This window comes from Rhinolophus sinicus, chromosome 3 (genome assembly GCF_057876585.1).
Source record: "Rhinolophus sinicus isolate RSI-liver-muscle chromosome 3, RSI-T2T, whole genome shotgun sequence".
Lineage (NCBI taxonomy): Eukaryota > Metazoa > Chordata > Mammalia > Chiroptera > Rhinolophidae > Rhinolophus > Rhinolophus sinicus.
Genome location: NC_142503.1, coordinates 115,082,597 through 115,106,574, shown reverse-complemented (window position 1 = coordinate 115,106,574; position 23,978 = coordinate 115,082,597). Strand labels below are relative to the sequence as shown.

Sequence of the window (23,978 nt, the reverse complement as noted above, 5' to 3'; positions counted from 1 at the left end):
CTTCTTTGCTTTCTCCCTAATTGTAAAACATTTGTAGTTTTAGTTTTAAAAATTATCAATCCAAATAATTTTTGATTTCTGGGTTACCTATTTCCTTCCCATCATCTTTGTATATACAACTTCCACTAGCATTTGTCCACTTCAGAATCATCAAGTAAAATTATCCACATAAAGATCATGAAAGATGAAAAATACTGCTCTTAGCAAAACAAGATTGTCCCAGTTTCTTCATCTTAACATGAAAATAACAATAGGACCTACCACTTAGGGTAACAATATATTGTAGTGATTAAATGAGAAATCTGTATAAAACATTTAGCCTTGAGAAAGAGAAAAGGAGCCTCTGAGAACCGGAAATTGGCCTGGCTCTATCAACTGGGCCTAGCTATCGTTAGGAGCTGTCCTGGCATTCACAGTCAGATCACACTGTTCTCCTGTTGAATATACACCATTTCACAGCACACCAATATCTGACAAGGCCACTCAGTGACGCTGAAGGATAAAGACAAAAACAAGACTACTCAATAATCATATCTGAACTCAGACAAAATCAGGAAGATTGTCCAAACCACAGAATGACCACATACCTCCCTAACGGGGCTAATCTGAGTGACTGCTGATTCTTTACCAAGTAATACCAATAGTTTCCTTCTTCCTTGTACCTTCTATATAAAAATTATTAAGACACGTTCAAAAATTATTAAGAATTTGTCCAGTGCTCAGATGAGCTGGATAGAAAGCTGGACTACCAGGTGTCAGACAAGGCAATTAAAGCAACAATGAGCCAAAGTGGAAGTAACAGTGAAGTCTCGAATCACTTGTTGAGATTGCACAAGGAAGAGTCTAAACCTGGTGAAAGTGCTAACTCTCCCTGTTCTGTTACCCCCATGGAATGGCGCCCTGGTTGAGGGTCAGGTGGACGGGCACATATGTGAAAGTCTGGAGATCTCTCACTGTTGAAGAAGCCCCAAACAAAAAGCTCCTGCAGATTTATGAAATGGGGATGGGAAGGTGTTAGGAATGGAAAAGTCTGGGTACTGAGTCAGACTGGGAAAGTTTCCAGGTAAGGAGACCTCCAAACAGAGACACCTGGGCTAGGAATGCAGCTATGCATAAGAGCATGGCGGGTTAGTGGGGCCTGAGTCCTTGACTGCAATTCCCTTCAGAGACTGCCATGCACTGGCTGGATGAACCAAATTTGGTGTGGGGAGGGCAGTTTTCCCCTGTGAAGCCTGCCAGGTAAAGCCTTTGTAATTGCATAGAGTCAGGCCTGAAAAATCACACATACGTTTTTAACCAGGAGTGTTACTGCTCAGAATTATCCCCATTTCCTGACAGCAAAGCTCCACTGTCCCCAAATCACCAAACAAAGACCAAATCCTATAATAAATAGGTTAGTTCTAACACCCTCTTACTGAGACATCTCCCAGTTTCAGTAATCATGTGACTAAGGAGTGTTCTGGTGGAAAGGATGCTCCATAAATATTAACTATATACATACAGCTCCATTTCTCAGAACCCTGTCCAGCACCATCCATCCCCTACTTTCTATGCATCAACCATACTGACCTTTTTCCAATTTTTCCAACATGACCTACTTCCTCCAGGAATTAAGGCCTTGAACAAACTCTCCTCTACCTGCTGAGACTGAATATACAAATTGGCAATGGTCAGACCATAAGTGTAAAACTAGAACTCCGACCCACAGTCTGCAGCAACCATCCCAGGAAATCAAACCGTTGTTCTACAGTAACTAGCCTGGGAAGCCAGCCTGCTATAAGTCAAACTTACAGGAAGTCAGAGTGGTATCTCCAGCTACAATCCAAGAAGCCAAACAATAACCCCTGTAATAATTGTCCCAAAATAGTCAGGATTTGATTAATAACTGACATTTCCTAATTTTTTTCCCTGCTTCCAACTTAGGACCAACCAAAGAAAACCAAATACACACCCTTAACCAATTTCATAGGGTGTCCCACTTCTAAGTAGAATAGGGGTTCAGAGCATGCCACCCAAAATATGCCACTTTGACATATTATTTTGAGTTAAAGTTACTTGGAAAACAGCAGATGCAAGAAGGGTGCTTTGACCTTCCTTTTTCTTCCTGAAAGCAGGAGATAATACTCCCATGTGAAAGGTATACCTCCCTATACCAGAAGGAAGGAAAACATTCTTACCATTAGAAATGGAGATTCAAGGCCAAGATAAAGCTATACAAACAAATCTTATTAAACTAACCCTTATCTTCTTACTTTTCCAGAATTATAACTTCCCTAGCACAACCCCCTTTGTCATGTTACATGTTCACAATTTACTATTCTTTGTCCAACCTACTATATAAGCTTTGGGCCCTAACTTCTTTGGGTCTGGATTTTTCTTGTGAAGGCTCCCATGTACATGTTAAAATTATTGAATAGAATTTGTGTGCTTTTCTTTTAATCTGTCTTATATCAGTTTAATTCTTATGCCCAGCCAGAAGCCCTAAGAGGATAGAGGAAAAGTTTTTTACCTCCCCTATAGTAGCCCACCTCCAGCTTCCCGAAGCCAAGAACCTCCAACCATAGCATACCCAAAGTCTTCCCCTTTTTCCAGTATAAAGCTTTCCTACTCCTCTTCCTGCCTTTGAGTCTTTGCCAAAATTCAAGTAGCAGTGGCTGACTCCCTTTCTATAGCAAGCTCTGAATAAATACCCTTTGCTTGTTCTTATTCCTTAGTCTTCATTTATTTCCCTACCACAAGACTCCTCCATACCCCACCCCCTCCAGACTTTCCTTAATAGTACTTATCAGCACAGTTAACATTTAAAATTCATTTGTATCATTGTTTAACATCTCTCTGTCCACTAGACTGTAAGCACTAGGAGAGAAGAAGCTCATCATTGTAATTCCCAATGCCTACCACAGTGCCTGGCACATAAGAGAAAACTGATAAATATTAATTGGATGACTGAGTTAATTAAATTTTAATGGTATAAAAAGGCAAGTGAAATTTTAGACTGTGGCCAAAGTAAAAAGAACTGAGAAAGTACACTTTGAAGAAATTCTAGTGCGGTAGATATTAAAGAATAGGAAGGGAAAGAATTAAATGGATGGCCTAAGCTGTGTCTCTCACTTGGAATGCTTCTTAAAATGTCAATTTCAGAGCCCCACATCCAATCAACAGAATCAGACCTCTCTGGAGGAGAGAGTTATAAAACCCAGGAGTCTATTTTAATTTCTTCCAGATAATTTTTATATACACTAAAATTTAATAACTGAGTTGCTTAAGGGGATATAAAACACAGTGACAAATTTGCATTTAGCTCTGTAAGGATGACTTAACAGATGCTACCATCATCAATAAACAGTGTTGACTGTTTGTTCTCATAACCCTCATATAACTCCTATAACCAACCACCAATGTAAGAAATACTGAAATACAAAAATCTTTCCATTGTAAACTGAAAAGTAACTGGAAATCTTTGAAAACGGCACCAGAAATAGTTCAGAATCTTAGGAATGGTTCTTCCTAGGGAGAGCTTAGATGAAATAGTTATTGTTTTAAAAGTTCAGCTTTCCAAAAATTAAGCATTTTTTTCAGAATAACGTCATCAACCAAATATAGCTACTCCTCAGCTGTCCCATATCTTACTGAAACTATCAAAAATATTTAATTCAATTTCGAACTTATAACCATATTAAAATTTGTTCCAAAACTCGTTATTCATTGTTTTAAGCCAGATTAGTTTTGAAGTAACAGAAAGCAAACCTTATAAATTTTTTTGGGGGGGGGGATTTTATTGGGGAAGGGGAACAGGACTTTATTGGGGAACAGTGTGTACTTCAGGACTTTTTTCCAAGTCAAGTTGTTGTCCTTTCAATCTTAGTTGTGGAGGGTTCTGTTCAGCTTCAGGTTGTCCTTTCAGTCTTAGTTGTGGAGGGCGCAGCTCAGCTCCAGGTCCAGTTGCCGTTGCTAGTTGCAGGGGGCACAGCCCACCATCCCTTGCAGGAGTCGAACCGGCAACCTTGTGGTTGAGAGGGCATGCTCCAACCAACTGAGCCATCTGGGAGCTCAGCGGCAGCTCAGTTCAAGGTGCCGTGTTCAATTTTAGTTGCAGGGGGCGCTGCCCACCATCCCTTGCGGGACTCGAGGAATTGAACTGGGAACCTTATGGTTGAGAGCCCGTGCTCCAACCAACAACTGGTCCATCCGAGAGGCAGCTCAGCTCAAGGTGTCGTGTTCAATCTTAGTTGCAGGGGGCAGAGCCCACCATCCCTTGCGGGACTCGAGGAATTGAACTGGCAACCTTGTGGTTGAGAGCCCACTGGCCCATGTGGGAATCGAACCAGCAGCCTTCGGAGTTAGGAGCATGGAGCTCTAACTGCCTGAGCCACGGGGCCGGCCCCGAACCTTATAAATTTTTAATTTACTTTCCTCTCTCCTGAATGAATTCATGCCTGTGTATATAAAATTTTAGAATCATTTCAGAATCATTCATGTACTTTATTACTTACTTCTTTTGTAAAATACTTTATTATTTCCCAGAACAACCTTTGTTCATCCTGCTATACCTCTCCTTTCTTCCTTCATCCATGTGTAGCTCTGTCATGTACTTACCAGTCGTATATATGGAGCCCAGTGTTAAGCATTGTTCCACTGGTCGTTGGTCTACTTGGTAATTACCTGTTCTTTATTTCCAGAAAAATGGGTGGGGGGAAGTGAATTTCTAATGTTAGCGTCCCCCAAAAAAAATATTTATAAGAAACCCAGAAATAAAGTCGCCGCTCATTTTTTCTAATTTTCTTGATTATTACCAAAAAGTTTGGGGATGGGAATATTTCTCCATATTCCTTCCCTCTAAGTCTGTTTCTTCCAAAATCAGTAACATTTTTAACCAAATAACTTCTAGTTTGACTGCTGTGAGGCAGTGTCTTTCCATGTCTCCCAATTGTTTAGTAACCATTCATACACACTAAGTCTTTCGTTTTTAACCTAAGGACTAGCCTCACTATTTATCTTCAATTAAGTAAGTTACATTCTGGTTTCTAAATCAATTGCTAAAGGCAGTGCTTTAACAAAACAAAAACAAAAAAGCAACGCCTTAGTCATAAATATAAACGTTAGAAATGTCAATTGTATTCACTCAGAGCTTGTTTAGAAAAATTGAGATAGAATATTTTCATTATTTCCTGCAATTTATGACCCAGCTAAAGTTAAACTATTTCTGCTTTCTTTGCTCACGTGTAAAATGGAGACAATAGTACTCGCCTCACAAGATTGGCCCTAAGATTAATAATGGTGATTTCTGGGTGTGGGCATTAGCTTTATCCTTTGCACTACTTATATTTCAGCAAAAAGATCTTTCTGAGGGGGAAAAAAAGCGATGGCTACTCTAGGAGTAATATTCATTTCATATAAATATAAAGTGATCTTTGAAATAGCCAAGCACAAGAAATTCCTCTGGAAAATCGGTTTTTCGTTCACTCGGCGTCAGAAAAATCTGGGTTGGAATTGGCTCTTCCCCTTTGGGAAAAAGTCAGTTGTAGTATTTAATCCCTCTTTCGGTCGGTTTTCTCCCTTACGAAACCGGTATAATAACACCTACTTCAAGAGGTTGTAAAAATTAAGTGAGGAAATGTGACCTGTCTGCCAGGGTTTAAGAATTTAGAGATCAATAAAAGATAATTACAGTAATATTGCTCATTAATTAAAAAAAATTTAAGAATCCCTCGCTACTAGGGATACATAAAGGCTAGTAAGCCCCAATCTTGCCTTGGAAGCCCCTACCTAGCCTTGGAAGAGAGAACAGGGCATAAGAGGGAACACGCAGAAGCATCTCAGAACCACTCCCGCAAGGAACTAAACTCGCAGTCTTCCTTACACCACCGGAGCCTTAACCTTGAGACAATGAGCAAGTTTGCTCATGCGCAATAACACTCCCTAAGCCTTGCCGCTTGCTCAACTCTGCGCCAAAGGTGCCTACTCGTGCGCCTGCGCTGTGACCTAAACGTGGGACTGGCTGGATTGGAAACTATGGCGTGGGTACCAGCGGAGTCTGCAGTGGAAGAGTTGATGCCCCGCCTGTTGCCAGTGGATCCCTGCGACTTGACAGAAAGTTTCGATCCCTCGGTACCGCCGAGGACGCCTCAGGAATACTTGAAGCGGGTCCAGTGAGTGATTTGGCCTGTGCGGGTGGGCTGTTCGTCCTTCCTGCTCCAGAGTGCAGCGCCCGGTGCTTTGCGGGACTCCTAGGTTTGCTAAAGCCCAGCCTCTGTTCCGGTCCCCAACCTCCTGCGAGTTCGGATCGGAGCAAGATCACTTGTTAACATTTTTAGGTGGACGAGTTTCAGTGATCTTAATTATATTCAACTTGATTATCCCTGGCAAGATGTGTGCTCTTAGATTTCCTTGCTTTCAGTACAGATAATTTCAGAAATACATTAATCAGTACCTCAATTGCAATTCTGAACTTTTTTTCGGATATCATAATAAACTTTAGAAATGGATAGCTTGTTTAACTGCAGATGAGCAAAACACAATAGTAATTGCATTTCTTGCATTTATTATTTATAGGATCGAAGCAGCTCAATGTCCAGATGTCGTGGTTGCGCAAATTGACCCAAAGAAGTTGAAAAGGAAGCAAAGTGTGAATGTTTCCGTGAGTTTTATTACCCGTCAGGTGACTTTTTTACCACTACAAATGAAAAAACCAGAGCTGTTCCTATAGTATCCAACAGTATCAGTTACGATGTAGGTAAAATTTGACTGCCCCTACGAAGTTAGACATTTGTTTGTATTACTTTTTCCCCTTCAAGAACAGTTGACATTTACTGCCGCCAAAGAGGCTTTAAGTAACCCTGGCGTTCATGGAGATTTGCTCTTCATACTTTCAGGACATGATCCAATCCTAAAGAAGTCTTTAAATAGGTTACTTATGCTGTCCTTTATTTTGAAGTAACCTTTTTCCAGTTGTCTTCATAATTATTGTTGGACTGTTTAATCTTAGTGGGTTTGCATGTTTTGATTTTCATTGTGTTTTGTTTTTTAAGACTTAGAAACCCAAATATCTTACACTTTTTTAGCTACTTGCACACTGTAAACATTTTCATTCATTTATCCAGCACATTTTTTACTAAGCAACTAGGTTGTGCCAGGCACTGGAAATATAACAGGGGATGATGAAACGGAAAAGGTCCCTACCCTTGTGGAGTTTACATTCTCCTGAGGAAGACAGGGTAAACCAGCAAACAAGTAAAATAATTACATATTGTGACTATTGATATGAAGAAAATTAGCATATAATGATCAATAAATAACAAGAAGAATTACTTTTCTTTTTTTTTCAGGTAGAACTACTTTAGATTGTCACAGAAGGTCTCTCCCAAGAGGCATTATTTAATTTAAAGTCAAAGGAAAGCAGCAATTTTAAATTGTGATTATTCCTTTTCCTTTTATGTTCTAAGTAATTCCCTTATCGGATGTTTATAATTAGGAAATTTTAATATTTCATATCATTCCTTTTTAGAAGTTTTTAGTTTGTGGAAGATGATGTCTTATATACCTGGCTTTAAAAAGTGACCTCACAAAGTTTTATTTCAAGGAAGTATGTGATCAGTTGTGAATTGCGTGCTGTTTTTGGAAAAAGAAGTAGACATTTTAAAGTCAAATGTCTTAAATTATTTGAGTACATTCTGACTATACCAAAACTTTTTATCTGGGACATATCTCTTTTTTTTATTTCAAACTGTTTTTGCTGTTATAGAAAGGTAGGGCTAGATTGTATCTTCAGGGCTCATATCATTTAGATTTCTTAGAACCTGCAACTGTAAACCATTCCAGATTGCTCTTATTAAAGTGACTCGATAAGGATCTTTTCCTAATGTTTTAAACTCAGACATAAATAGTAAAATGAAATTCCTGCTCTTTTGCATGAGCAAGAAGTACTTTATTTTTCTTGTACAGTCTTAATCATTTACTTTATTGTTCACGGTTCATATTGATTTTACTTGGCAGGGGCATGAGATTCTAGTTATAACACTAACATTGATGGTAACAATTATGAACTGATCTCTAGCTTTCAGGATGCCAACCTGCTCCTGAAGGATATTCCCCCACACTTCAGTGGCAACAGCAGCAAGTGGCACAGTTTTCAGTTGTTCGACAGGTAAGTGTACCTTAATCTTTTAATCAAATTAAACCCCACCCCGCCCTCCCACAGATTTATTTCTGTTCTTAGATTTTAATTGGGAAAATGAGGTTCATGATTCTGAAGAATAAAGAAAAGAATATTTAAGAATCAATTACCAAATTATTATTATAATGACTAGATGTAATACAGTTTGAAACGTATTTTCCCAGTTGTAGAATTGTTAGAATGTTGTAAAGCACTTGATTTCTTTTCAGTTATCCATTCTCTGAAGATGACTGTCTAACTCTTCTTCCTTTAGAGTGTGAACAGACATAGAAGTCACTGGAAATCACAGCAGTTGGATAGTAACGTGACCATGGTATGTAAGTTTCTCTGTTGAAGTTATACAGTGTATACCTATTTGAACTTGTCCATATTTACTTCCAGTCTTTAAAAATTACTTACCTAGTCCATATAATTTTCATTCCGTCCCATCTACAATTAATAGTAACAATTTCATTATATTAGTAGCCTGAAAAGTATAGAATCAGCAATGCAAGCTTTTATTTTTATGACAGTTTTAATCCACAACATCCTCAGTCTTTGGATGGGTAATTGTTAGGCCTCTACAAGTTTTTAAGTTTCTTGTAGACAGTTGTTTTCTAGGAAATAAACACATTTTCAGTATTTACAAAAAGATTGAATAAAGGCTCATTGGATTTTCCTGGTGAAAGAATGGTGCCAATACCCGTGACTTTTTACTGAAGCCTGTCATGCATACCGGAAAGTAGTATTTCCTACATTTTATCAGCTTAGATATAATATTAAGCTCTCCAGTAGATATGTTACATCTGGACTACTGAATGAAAAAGGGAGTTGGGGAAAAGATGAAAATGCTCTTCCAGGGCAATACTGTTTTTGTTGGGTTTTTATCTGTGAGAATTTTTTAACTTTTGTTTTTTACATTTCCTTCTTTTCTAAATTTTTCAATTATAGTCGACATGTAATATTAATTTCAGGTGTACTTCAGGGCAATACTTTTAACGTTTTAGGGAGTCTTCCTATTCTTCCTGAGAATTGAATAAAAGCTGTTTATCTTCAGAGGAAAAAAATGCGCCTACACACACAATTTTGTTCAAAGTTTCAGATATTTCATAGATTTCAGATTTTAGAAGCTTCCTGTAGGCCATGCTTCCTAACATCTTTACATGGTGACACATTGGGATAAATGAGGCCGCTTGCATCTTGCGTAGTCTTCCTGAGACTACCAGCTGAAAGCTGAGAGATTTAATATATGGCCTCTCTATGTGCTTTTCCATACCATCTGGAAGCTGTGCGCTAGGAAAAGTATGCAGGGGACTGACATCACCTGCCCAAGACCACTTAACTCATAAAGGGTATAGTTGGGAGCTGCTGAAGTTTATCTGACTCTAAAGCCTTTCGCTATGCTGTGAGGCCTTTTAGTGAGAAGGGAGTGAGGAGAGAGGTAGATTTTTTTTTCTTGCTCAGTGTAAGAACTTTGGGTACATACATGCTTGCTAAATCAAAAAGAAACCACATCAGTAACATTATGATATAATTTTGTCAGAAATCGAAATGACCTAACATAATTGATTCGATAAATTATGATCCATAAAAACTGGAATAGTATATAACAACATGGCAAATGTAAACATTATTAAAATAATAAAATGAAAAATTTCTAAAGCACACTCTGGTGTCAACTATGTAAATGTAAACATTTATTTATTGATTTATCCAATCATTTTTAAGCACCTGCTATATTTAATAACCAGGATATTCATTGCTACCTGAAGCAGAAACAGTCTCTGAGCTAATGGAGTAATGGGAAAAGGTAGATACATTGTTCCAGGACAATAGGTTTTAACCTTTAAGGGTCTCATATTCATCCTGAGACTCTAATGAAAGCTTTCCTGGGGCCTCCCAGTGGCTCAGGTGGTTGGAGCACTGTGCTCCTAACACCAAGGTCACCGATTCGATTCCCACATGGGCCAGTGAGCTGCGCCCTCTACAGCTAAGATTGTGAACAACTCTCCCTGGTGCTGGGCTGTCGTGAGCCGCTGGAGGTTGGCGTGTGCTCCTGTGTGCTGCTGTGGGCTACTGTGTGTGGCCGTGAGAGCTGCTGTGAGCAGCCGAGGCTACGGGCGACCAACTGCCACACCATGGGCCAGGGAACTGTGTCCTACACAACTAGACTGAGAAACAATGGCTTGAACTGGAGTGGCCGGGGAGGGGGGAAGGCGGAAGAAGGGGAGGGAAGCTATCCTCAGGGGGTAAAACTTCACCTTTGCAAAGGAATGTGCAAGGTGATGTGTATAAATAAAAATTATTTTGTAAAGGTATATGGAGCTGAATGCTTCTCCCCACTGGCCCTGCTTTTTCTATCTGGTGATGTAGAATAAATCTATTCCTTCTTTGACTGGCCAGCCCATCAAGTATGTGAATGAAGTATGTAATCATGTCTCCTTTTCTGGAATAAACATCTTTCATTCTTGTAAGCATTCTTATTGCGGTTTATTTTCCCATGCTAATTTCTAGCTTTAACATCCTTTTTTGAACACACCCATTCTTGTCAGTATCCATTAAAGTGTGATCCAAACTAAACATGTCCCACGTGTGGTGTGACCACTTGGGACTATATTAGTTTCCCAGGGCTGCTCTAGCAAAATACCACAAACTGGGTAGCTTAACAAATAGTAGTTTATTTTCTCACAATTCTTTAGGCTAGAAGTCTAAGATCAAGGAGTCAATAGGTTTGGTTTCTTCTGAGGCTTCTCTCTCCTTGGCTTGCAGACGGCCACCTTCTCACTGTGTCCTAATATGGTCTTTCCTCTGCACGCACATCTTTAGTGTCTCTCTGTGTCCAAATTTCCTTCTCTTATGAGGACACTGGTCAGATTGGATTTGGGCCCACGCTGTAGCCTCAGTTTTACTAAATCACCTCTATAAAGACCCTATCTCTAAACACAGTCACAATCTGAGGCACTGAGGGGTTAAGGCTTCGACATACGAATTTTGGGGGGACATAATTCAGTCCATAATAGGCACCACATCTTTGTGTTGAGGTGGTGGGAATATGGAGGAATCCTCACTTCTTTTTTCATAGTTCAGTATTTAAAATAATACATAGGAATAAATAAGTTTGGTTTTTTGCTTTTTGTTTTTTAGCCAAAATCTGAAGATGAAGAAGGCTGGAAAAAATTTTGTCTGGGTGAACGGCAATGTGCTGAAGGGGCTATTGGACCAACTAAAAACGAAAATCCTGAAATAGATTATATACAGGTAGGTGATAAGTGGATAAACAAAACAGAAAGTATCATTTAATATAAAGGGTCAGCAAACTACAGCCTGGGTCAAACCCAGCCCACAGCCTGTTTTTGTACAGCTAAGAATGGTTTTCATGAGCTAAGAATGGTTTTTAAAGCATAAAAAACAAACTAACAATATGTGACTAAGACAGTGTGTGGCCTGAAATATTTAGTTTGTTTACAGAAAATGTTTGCCAACCCCAACTTACATTATTAGCTCTTTAATTTAAAAACAGCAGCCCAGTCTCTAAAACAATATACTATGACCTTTTCAGGTTGGCTTCACATCTTTTATGTTTTAGCTGTGTAATAGTTTTGTTAGTTAGATAGGATTTTTTTTTTTTTTCATGATTAGGCATGGGTTGAACAATGAGTGATGAGTAGTCAGGGAAACAGGAAAACATGACAATTGGAGAGGTACTTAAAAATGCTTGGTAAATTGCATATTCTGGCAATGAAATGTTGAGTGTATATTTAAATTTCACATGGCTTTATTTTCATCACAAATTATGTGGACAACTCCTTGTCCTTCAGGATTCACTTGCCATCAAGTTTGCCGATGTTTTTATGGAACCTTCTGCATACATCTGCATTACTGCTAACTCCTTATATGTATTATGTTGTTCTGTTCTGTTGAATAGGTATTGATTGTTTGCTATGTGGTAGCACATTGTGTTTTTCCATTTAAAGTTAATTTATCCCAAAAGTGTAAAAGTTTCAAAAATCACTAAAAAGACCAAGAATCCAATTAAAAAAAGAAACAAAACAAAGGATTTGAATAGACATCTCACAGAAAGGGAATACAAATTGTACTTATATAAGAAGATGTACAAACTCACTTGTAATGGAAATGTAACATAGCTACACTAAACTATTTTTTCAGATAATATGTTGGCAAAGAAAGCCTGATATACTGTGTTGATAAGTGGTTAAAACAGGCACTCTTACACACGTGGGGGGAGTGGAAATAGATTCAGATCTCTAGGGGAGCTGTTTGGCTCTGTTTCTTATACAACCTATTTTTCTTTTGGGATAATCCCCAATGTATGTTACATTTCAAAAATGTGTTTTAATTTAATCGAGAATTAAAATTTATTTATTTAGCTTGTCATTACAAAATATATACAAGTAACATATACCACGTGATAAAACCATTTAAAGATGCAAGAGTTTAATGCATGTATTCTTAAGTTTCTCACAAGTTCGTGCTGTTTTCATAATCAAGGCTCCCAGCATTAAACTCCAAAGTAGCTTTTTAAAAATTGAATCAGATTGGGCCGGCCCGGTGGCTCAGGCAGTTAGAGCTCCATGCTCCTAACTCCAAAGGCTGCCGGTTCGATTCCCACATGAGCCAGTGTGCTCTCAACCACAAGGTTGCCAGTTCTATTCCTCGACGCCCGCAAGGAATGGTGGGCAGCGCCCCCTGCAACTAAAATTGAACATGGCACCTTAAGCTGAGCTGCCGCTGAGCTCCCGAATGGCTCAGTTGGTTGGAGTGCGTCCTCTCAACCACAAGGTTGCTGGTTCGACTCCCGCAAAGGATGGTGGGCTGCTCCCCCTGCAACTAGCAATGGCAACTGGACCTGGAGCTGAGCTGCGCGCTCTACAACTAAGACCGAAAGGACAACAACTTGAGGCACCCTCCACAACTAAGATTGAAAGGACAACAACTTGACTTGGAAAAAAGTCCTGGAAGTACACACTATTCCCCAATAAAGTCCTTTAAAAATAATAATAATAAACAAATAAAAAATAAAAATTGAATCAGATTAGGTTTGAAAAAAGTCATTCTAATTCAAATGCCCTAATTCCTGAAAATGTTAGCTTTAGCTCAAGATTTTCAAAAAGGATCATACGTTAATGTTATAGCATCAATAGTATCAGTATCATTTTTTAAAATTTCGTACTTTAACATTTTGATTACTAAAATCATTCTTTATTTTTAAATTTACATATTCAAATTTTAAGCATTATTTTCTTGGCCATTACCAATGTATTATAATAGTTCGTGGAGCATTTTATTGTCAGGGGCAATGAAGGAATTTTGTTTCATCCATTCTTTGTTTCTAAATAATAGTGTGATGAGAAATTCACCAATTTGGGGGGGGGGGAGAAATGAAGCTCCCCACCCCCCCAATAATACCATTTAGTAAATTTCACTCTCATTTTTCTTTCAGATTGGTTTTCCTCCCTTGCTTAGTATTGTTAGCAGAATGAATCAGGTAAAATCCATCTAATAATAAGAATGTATGCATTCTTTTGTTTGCAATGTGCATGAAAGTATTTGAATACATTTACTGAGTATTTATAGTATGCAAGACCCTGTTCTAAGCTCTTTAACAGTTCTTATTTAATCCTTACTGCAACCCTATATAGAGAGTTATAATTAATATCCCTTTTTTAGAGATGAGGAGATAAAATTAGAGGTTAAGTAACTTGCAGGTAGTTTTTCAGCAAGTTTTAATGGCAACACTGGGTTTAATCCTAGATTGACCTAATTCTAGAACTGATGGTCCTAAACTATTCAGTTGTGTACCTTTCAGATATAAGTCTTAGGTTCTGGTGTTTGAAGTAAATACTAAGGTTAGATTGCTATTTCTAGTTCCAGATATACTACATATCTCATTAGGAATGAAATGCAGTTCAGCCATGAACAACATGGGGGTTAGGGACACTGACCCCACACACAGTCAAAAAATCCACATGTAACTTTTGACTCCCCTGGACTTACAGTACTACATAAATTTCTTGGATAAAAGGGGAGAAATACAGACTTTGGTTAGTTTTTTAGTATTAGGAACTCTGTTATCTATTTAAACAGCAAATAAAAATTTTGATGGTTTTCGTCTTCAGATAGCATTGAATATCTGAAGATACTTTTTTTTTTTTTTGGTCATACTCTGTTGTAAATTATACTGGTTGACAATTTCACTTACTTGATATTTGCATTAAGATAACTTTAGTGGTCATACTAAATTCAATAAGTGTTTTTTTCAAGTGTCCAACTATATTTGAATAAGCCAGAGAACATTTTCAACAGTTTGATAAATTCTAGTTGTATAGTTTTAAAACAGATCTTTCTCTAGCTAACTTTATATTTGTACTTTGTTTTAATGAAAATAATCTGGAAGTATTTATGCAAAGACTTTTAAAAGCACATGGAATTCTTCAAGCAGTTATAAACTAAATTAGTAGTTACGAACTAAATCCTAGGATTTAAACCAAGCTATTGATACTTGAAAGTGTATAAGAATATTTGTCTTAAAAGCCTTTTCTCACTGAGTGAACCATCTAATCAAATTACCAGATAAAGTCACGATTTTCTCTGGAATTCTAAAGAATGGGGCCATTTTAAACATCAGAATTGCTTTCTTACTAAACTTAATGAAACTCTTGTTGAATCTGTCAGTATTTTATTACTAATGCATTTCTTCCACCTCCTCCCCCTGTTTTTAGGCAACAGTAACCAGTGTCTTGGAATATCTGAGTAATTGGTTTGGAGAAAGAGACTTTACTCCAGAATTGGTAGTTTTACATTTTTTTATTTTCATAATGAAGCAAAATTATATATACTTATATATGAGATATGACTACAGTATTTATAGATATGTACGTATTATGTGTGTATGTTTAACTATGTGTAATGCAAATTATGTTTGTTTCCAGTGAAATAAGGAATTTACACAAGAATGTAAATCAACTACTTACTTCACTGAGAAAGTCTTGCTTTGGGGGGGAAAAAGTGTCAGCTAAACAGTTGATTTCTATCCTGGACAAGCTGTTTCTCTTGTTACAGACTAGGAAGAAACAGGTCACAGACTAGCAGCCAATTTGCAGACCCCATTTTGAGTGGCATTGGTTTAAAGAAGTTTGAAATGCATTTTCTAAAAGGCCTTGAAATCCGATTCACAAAAGCATTATCAGAAATGACAATAATAGCAAGCACTTTTTGTCAGGCATTGTTCTAAGGACTTTGTATATAACTCCTTGAATCCTCAACCTATCAACTAATTATTTCCATTTTACAGATAAGGAAACTGGAGCACATAGAGATTCAGTAACTTGCTTAAGGTCACACAGATTGTAACTAGCAGAGCTGAGACTCATGGCCAGACAATCTGACTATACTCTTTACCAAGCATGGTATACCACCCGTTTTATTGCTTTATATTCATAGTTCATTTTTCACCTTCAAAATTAGGTAATTTGGATGGACATTATATAAATAAATTATCTACTTAATCCCTTAATAAAAAGTTTTATCTAAAGTTAGATTTAATTTTTTTTTTTTTTTAAGGAGGGTGCAGCTCACGGTGGCCCATGTGGGGATCGAACCAGTAACCTTGGTGTTATTAACACCACACTCTAACCAACTGAGCTAACCGGCTACCCCAGATTTCATTTTCAAAAACAAATATTTTTCACATTTGCGTATATTTGCAAAAGAGTGTATCTGAGGCTCCAAAGCTCCCTGTGAAATCATAAGACATAATCTCTGCTTTCCAGAAGCTTATAGTCAGCTGGGAGAAACAGATAAACCAACATTGCAGTACAGTGTGTAAGTTTCCCAGGCTGCCATTCAAACAAGTGCTTAGATAAGTCTCTTCCATAAGTAGAATGACCATATTCTTTATCACTAGATTTTCAGTTTAGATTTTTATGTTTTCTTTCTTTTAAATCTCTACTATATAGAGATTTATACTATACTTTTTAAGGAAAAAAAATTCATTTTTAAATCACTGTTTCTGGTTCAGTGATCCTACATATCTTTTACATAGTTATAATTAATGTATATATTCTGGTTTTTCTGGCTCATATTTCATATATGTTTCTGTGTGATAATGTAATTCACGTAAATGCCATTGTCTTAATATCTCATAGTTTATTTTGATTCTCATTACTGATCATGACTAAATGATAAGCATTTATACTAATTTCTTAGGATATTTCTAGAGTAGAATTACTGGATCAAGGTTTTATAAACCTTTGTTACATTCTGCCAGATTGCTTTCAGAAGAAATGAATGAGTTTATAATGCATCAGCAATGGATGTGTCAAGTTAGCTCTCTTCCCTGCAATCTTACATTAAGTAGAACCATATGAAATGGTCATTTCTGTAGGTTAAAAACACTTGAGGGGCAGCCAGATGGCTCAGTTGGTTAGAGCGCGAGCTCTCAACAACAGGGTTGCCAGTTCTATTCCCACATGGGCCAGTGAGCTGCGCCCTCCACAACTAGATAGAAGACAACAAGCTGCCGCCGAGCTGCCAGAGGGGTGGGTGGCCGGATGGCTCAGGTAGTTAGAGCAAGAGCTTTCAACAACAAGGTTGCGGGTTCAATTCCCGCATGGGATGGTGCGCTGCGCCCCCTGCAACTAAAGATTGAAAACATCGACTGGACTTGGAGCTGAGCTGCGCCATTCACAACTACATTGAAGGACAATGACTTGGAGGTGATGGGCCCTGGAGAAAAACACTGTCCCTCAATATCCCCCAATAAAATTTATTTAAAAAAAACAAGAAAACATTTGATTATCAGTAATTCCATATGATTCAATCCAACATTTTATGTAGTGAATTTATAGTAGTACGTCAAAGTAAATGTAATTTACATTTCTTTCAATATAAGTAAAACAGTGTTTTCCCATGCATTGGTATATTAGCTATACTTTCAATAGATAACTTGTTGGGGCAGCCGGTTAGCTCAGTTGGTTAGAGCATGGTGCTAATAACACCAAGGTTGCTGGTTTGATCCCCACGTGGGCCACTGTGAGCTGTGCCCTCCTTTTAAAAAAAAAAATAGATAACTTGTTCAGATTCTTAGGCTATTTAATTCACTGGAATCTAGATATTGAATTTTAAATTTCAGATCAGTTCTTTCTGTCAATAGTGACCCTTTTGTCAGTATTATTTATCTGATCTGTTTTCCTTCTCTTCCTTTAACACTCATTTTTAACTCTTTGTTGTAAGATTTTTTGGATTTTTAAAAAAACTTATAAAGATTACTCACTCAAGAGGATGATAAGTTTGGCTTTTCTTATTAATTAGTGAAAGCATATTACTAAAAAGTGTAGCTATATTTTCCAGAGGAAGCCTTAAAGTGTTTCTGAACCAATGACAACTGGTTTACTAAATTTTAACTTGATTAATCCTTAGAGTTTTAATTTGAGTAATTTGTCTCTTAAATCAACAGTATTGAATTCCCCTATCCAAGTAACCATACCATCAGAACTCTTACGATTGAGAATATCAGGGTTTTAAAGTAAAAATCTGTGTCACAGGAAGTTTCCATATCATAAACCAGCAAAATGATAAAGGGACCTTTTTAAAATTATTTGTTATTACTTGTCTTTTTTGAGAAGTACAGCTTTATTTTGGATTTTGCTTTTATCATTTAGTGTTGTCACAGTGTACTCACTAACTTTGAGGAAAGGGAACCTTTCAGCATAGGTACGTCTTTGATAATCAGTAGAAGTTTAAGCAACTTCTAAGTGGAGACCATTTGAATGCCTGAATACTAGTTTTACATAGTAAATGTATGCCTGAAAATTTGAGTCAGGTTGAAATGTCTAATAGCTTTTTTAATGTAGAAGAAAATTTTGCTCTCTATTTGTAAAAGAAACCTGGATGTGGATCTTTTCATTTAAGAAAAATTCTCATTGATTAGTGTGGTTCCTCGAGGACCTAACTTTGTGTGTTGTATAAATTTAAAATTTGTTCTAATAGTCTTCAGTTTTCTCCAAAGTGATACCTTGCTCAGAATAAACTGAGTTATACACTGCTGATGAAAATATAATTTGATACGTTTCTGAGGAACAATTTAGTGATTATATCTCAGAAACTTTTATGATCATATGTACCCTTTGACACCACCATTTCATGTCTAAGAATTTAGCCCAAGAAATCAGAGATGCTCTAAAACTTATGTTCAAGAATATTTATTACACTATTTTTTATTATAACAGCAACAAATTAAACATCCTAAGTGCTCAACAATAGGAAATTGGTTAAGTAAATTATGGTGCATGCACAATGGAACATTCATTCCACAAATATTTTAATTAAGCTCCTTTTATGTTCTAACTCTGGACTGAGTTCTAGGGTTATAATATCTGTCATTATACTGTCCCAGAATTTTGGTAAAGAAAAAAAAAAACCAGCAGTGACAGGAAAGTATGATAAGTGCTTGGTTAAAGAGTATTTATATAAGCACCATGTTGAAACTAACATCTCTTGTTAATCGAATTTAACATCCTGGGAAATGTTTATTATGTATTAAAAGTAAAAAATATGGCTACAGAGTGTTGTTACCTTATTAATATTATTATAGTGATGAAACTTTGTTTTTGAAAGCTGTATGTCTACATAGGAAAAAGATGAACATTTAAAAAATTAGCAGAAAGTTTATCTGGATGGTGGAATTGCAGGTTCATTTTTCCTTTGTGTTTTGTGTATTTAGTTTTTCTGCATTAAGTTTATATAACTTTTATAATTGAAAAGAAAAACTCCTTTTAAAAGGGGATGGGGATAAATTTAGCTTGCCATGGTATTTATAGTATCAAAAGAGTTCCTTGTATAGATCTTGGGACAGTTATAAAATTATGAAATGATTTGTATACCTGTCTATAGAGGTCAAAGAAAACAATGTATCTTAATTTTTACAAGGATTTATACAAATCTTAATGTAGTTTTTACTATAAATTAGGGATTTAATTGTAATAAGAATCTCCAAAATGAACTCTTTGGGGGTAAAAATATTTTGAAGTATTTAATGTTCTGTATCTATAGTTAGAAGATACAAAAGATATCACATGGCTTTTTTGTCTGTATCCAAACATAATACAGTTAAATGTTCTGTGAATTTATTCATAGCAAATAACCAGACACACATAGGACATTTTAAAAAATAAGTTAAAACATATGGTACAATATATGCCTATTTATTACTTTTTAAAATTCTATTTAGGGAAGATGGCTTTATGCTTTATTGGCTTGTCTTGAAAAACCTTTGTTACCTGAGGCTCACTCACTGATTCGGCAGCTTGCAAGAAGGTGCTCTGAAGTCAGGCTCTTAGTGGTAAGTTGCAAAATGGTGATAAAGAAGGATTCCAATGAAATAGGAAAACATGGAATATTTTATTAGTCAGAATTGCTTTTGGCTACATAATAGAAAGCCCAAAATAACAGTAGCTTAAATAAAATAGAAAATTTTCTCAGATACAGCAAGTCTGAAAGTAGGCTGATCAGATTTAAGATGGCAGTAACCCAGGCCTTTAGTTCTGCCACATGTGGCTTCCATCCTCTAGCTCACCTCACCATCCAAGGTGGCTGCTGGAGCTTCTGCCATTATATTTCATTATAGGCCCTTGGAAAGAAGAAGGCCATCCCATTTAAAGATAAAGGCCATCCAGATGTGCAGAGATTCCACTGTACATCTGGCTATAAAAAGCTCATTGGCCAGATTTAGTCACATGGCCATAAGAAACTATGGGGAATGTTTACTTTTAGCTGGGCGGAATTGCCCTGCTAAAAATGAGCGTCAGTTGCTAAATAGTAAGGGAAGACAAGAAGCTGGAGTGGTCAACTAGCAGTCTCTGGCCCAATGATTGTTTTGAATTTCTGCAATCAGACCCTTCCTCCAACTCATACCTGCAACATTACAGTATATGTAAATTAAAGCCAGGTTAAACCCACTTCTGATTTTTTTTTCATCCCTCCTTTCCCCTCCACAAAATGTATACTTCTTGTTCTCCACTGACTACTCCAAAGTACTTTTACCTTTTCACTTTTTATTAGTAGTTTCAAGTGTGTAAAACAACATGATTAGACATTTACATCCCTCACAAAGTGATAACCCCATCAAGTCCACTTGACACCATTCATAGCTATGGAAATACTATTGACCATATTTCCTATGCTGTACTTTACATCTGTAACTATATATTTTTTTAAGTTAGTTGACATTCAATATTATTTTATATTAGTTGCAAGTGTACAGCACAGTGGTTAGGCATTTATATAATTTATGAAGTGATCGCCCCTGATAAGTCTAGTACCCACCTGACACTATACATAGTTTTTACAACATTATTGACTATGTTCCCATACTGTATTTCACATCCCTGTTTTGTGACTACCAATTTGTACTTTCTAATCCCTTCACCTTTCTCACCCATCTCCCCAACCACCCTCCCATCTAACAACCATCTTTGTTCTCTGTATCTCTGAGTCTATTCCTGTTTTGTTTGTTCATTTATTATGTTCTTTAAATTCCACATATAAGTGAGATCATATATTTGTCTTTCTCCATCTGACTTATTTCACTTAGCATCATATTGTCTAGGTCCATCCATGTTGTTGCAAATGGTTGAAAAGATTTCATTCTTTTCTATGGCAGAGTAATACGCCATTGTATATATATACCACAGTTTCTTTATCCAGTCTATTGATGGCGAATTCAGTTGCTTCCTTTCCTTGGCTATTGTGAATAGTGCTGCAGTAAACATAGGGGTGCATCTATTTTTTCAAATTAGTGTTTTGGATTTCTTTTCATTGAACAACCATGATATGGCCCAAACTAACTTAGATGCCTGTACTCCAAGCAAAATGTACTTGCTACTCACTAAATATTCCCTATGCTTTGATCCTACTTTATTCCCTCTGCAAAAGAGCCTGTTTATTCCGGTTTGCATGTAAATACCATTTATTTTTCACAGTTTGGCTCTCATTCCACTATTTTCTATGATACTTTCCCTTATCCTAACAACTAAAAAGAATCTCTCCATCATCCTGTTTCCAGTATACTTTGTATGTTTTTTATGACACTTCACACATTTTTCTTTTCATTAAAGCTAATATGTGGATATGTCATCTTCTGTGCTATTAGCAGGTAATATGTTTTATTCAGCTTTGTCCATATAGTACTTAGCACAGAGAAGAATTGAGTACAGTAACATCACAGACATATGTCCCAAGTGTGAATTAATATATGACATGTCTGTTATAACATTAATAGGTTATTGTGACTATTCCTTGAAATGTATAAAAATAAATTTTATACTCTGTAAGACTATTTCTATGTATCTTAGTCATTTTAACAGATATTTAAAGTGAACTAAAATGTATAGTTCCGGAACTACTTCCATCATAATTGAGAGCCCTGATCTGGAATATTTTCTGGTATATCTTATGCCTGAAGCCAGGATTTCACTCCTCAACTGTAATTCCCTTAAAATATTTGTATACACTTTTCATCACTGTCCAGTTAGGGCATAGGCTCTTCTTGCTGCTCTACTTGGAACTAGGGAAAAAATTCTCCCAAGTTATCCTCCTTAGAGCCCTCAATTCTTATTTCTTTTTCCTTTTCAGGATATTTCTTTAATAGATGATCTTAGATGTTTCTCAAGGGATCATTAACTCTACAGTTTTCTCCTTTTTCTTTGAGGTTTCCTATTTCTGTGTGATTCTTATTATCATCTAATAAAAATTACATGTTTTGCATCTTAAAAGGAAATTTGTTTCAAAGATAATGGGAGGAACAGACTGCGTTTTGACTTCTGTCACATGTGGCTTCCTTCCTTTTTTTTTAGGACAGCAAAGATGATGAGAGGGTTCCTGCTTTGAATTTATTAATCTGCTTGGTTAGTAGGTAAGTAATCCTTGGCTTTTTGCTTTGTAATAGTATTAATAATGGTGGTAGAGAGTATTGTTTCCATTTTACAGTAGAGGAAATTGAAGTGTGAGGAAACTATTATATGTATCATAGTTACTTTAGTTTTTCTCTGTAAGTAATGCTGCAGTGAAGACCCTTCTATGTAGAGCTCCATTATTTCCTAAGGGTAAATTCCTAGAAATAAGTCACAGGGCATGTAGAGTCATGGACTGCTTAAAATGCATTCTGAGAAATGCATTCTTAGGTGCTACCATCATTATACAAATGTACAGTGCAGTTTTACAAACAGGGGGACTAGCCGGCTGTATACCTACATTATATGGTTTGCTACCATCGTATATGAGGTGCATCGTTGAGTGAAACGTCATTATTTCGGCGTGTGACTGTACTTTTGAAACTGAGATTTACTGCCAGTTTGCCTTCTAGAAGGCCTGTCCCATTTTGTGTTCCCACTTGTGTCTGAGAGTGCCCATTGCCTCGTCAACACTGAGCATCTTCAGTTGATATAAGTACTTCCATTCTAACATTAAAAAATACAATCAAATTATTTTTATTTGGATTTGCTTGTTTACCAGTGAAGGTAGAACATGTTTCATTTTATTGCAGTTGTATTTTTTTAACTGCCTGTGTCCCTTGTTCATTTTCAGTTGGGGCCTATTTTTATTCAGTGTGTGTTTGATTTCATTTCTTACATTGAAGTTTCACCTAGAATTTAATTGAAAATTTTTTGTATTCTAAATTCTTGTGTCTGTGTATATACTTACACATACACACCACATTTATTTTAGGTCTCTTCCTGAACTTAATATTTTTGTCCCATTGTTCAGTGTTATTTCAATGCTGATACAGTTTTAAAGATTTATAATATATTTAAATATTGGGAAGGTAAATGAATCTGTGTCCATTTTTCCCAACCCCACATAAAACACTTTTTCAGAGTACACACATATTCAACATCTAGTTTCTTGATCTACAATAATTATGCTGCTGATGATAATTAACACTTAATGGGTACTTTGTGCCAAGCATTTTTAAGATTCAGTAACTGATGTTTCAGTAACTAGTACCTAATGGAACCAGAGACCTAAACTTATCATCTGCCTGCTAATCCACTGCTGTTTTATAATATTATGCAGTTCTGAGAAAAGAAATATCCAACTGTATTGGTCATGATTGTTTTTTTCCTCAAAAAATTAGGTAAAACTGGGAAAAAGTTTAAGACTATAGGCTTCACTTAGGAAAATTTATAGAAGATTATTGCAAGTTTGGGAAAAAAATATAGGCCATTACTCTTTGCAGCTTCAATATAAATATCAGATATTATTGTAAGTCTCTTGTGTTTTTTGTTGTTTTGTTTTGGTAGCTTTAAGGCAGTAACTTAATTCATAACAATACCTACTCAGATGAGTGGAACGCCATTCAAACAGGATCCAATAACTACATCTTAGCCACCTTAATTATCTTACCAATGATAATTATTTTTTTAAGCTTTTTATTGAGATTTTCAAACATACACAAATGTAGTAGAATAAACCCCCCAGACCAATTCGTCACCCAACTTTAACAATTATTAACTCTTCACCAGAATGTTTAATTTATCCCATCTATTTTGTTAATGTATTTTAAACAAACCTCAGACGTGTCATTTCTCCTTTCAGTATGTATCTGGTAAGAATTTTTTTAAAACATGACTATAATACTAATAGCACACCTGATAAATTTAATAACTCCACAGTATCATCTGATGTCCAGTCCATGTGTTCTATTCCCTAATTGTCCCAAAAATGTCTTTTTAATTTTGAATTGTTTAAATCGGGATACAAGTAAGATGCATTCATTGCATTTGTTTGATGTGTCTTTTAAGTCTCCCCA

At 36.4% G+C, this 23,978-nt stretch overlaps 1 protein-coding gene across 4 annotated transcripts in view; it reads left to right on the top strand.

Moving 5' to 3' along the window:
• The first annotated feature begins 5,920 nt into the window (after positions 1–5,920).
• GEMIN2 (gem nuclear organelle associated protein 2) overlaps positions 5,921–23,978 on the top strand; it is a 21,224-nt gene continuing 3,166 nt past the window's right edge. The window contains exons 1-9 of one of the 4 annotated variants that reach the window (XM_019713639.3): positions 5,925–6,149; positions 6,553–6,658; positions 8,054–8,143; positions 8,427–8,486; positions 11,297–11,410; positions 13,614–13,658; positions 14,893–14,961; positions 19,401–19,511; positions 22,024–22,082. In XM_019713639.3, the coding sequence (XP_019569198.3) occupies positions 6,013–6,149; positions 6,553–6,658; positions 8,054–8,143; positions 8,427–8,486; positions 11,297–11,410; positions 13,614–13,658; positions 14,893–14,961; positions 19,401–19,511; positions 22,024–22,082 (791 nt within the window). In that variant the 5' untranslated portion in view covers positions 5,925–6,012. Of the gene's footprint in view, positions 6,150–6,552; positions 6,659–8,053; positions 8,144–8,426; positions 8,487–11,296; positions 11,411–13,613; positions 13,659–14,892; positions 14,962–15,464; positions 15,705–15,733; positions 15,946–19,400; positions 19,512–22,023; positions 22,083–23,978 lie in introns of those variants that run through there. The other 3 variants (XM_019713640.3, XM_074328170.2, XM_074328171.2) reach the window with 3 other exon arrangements.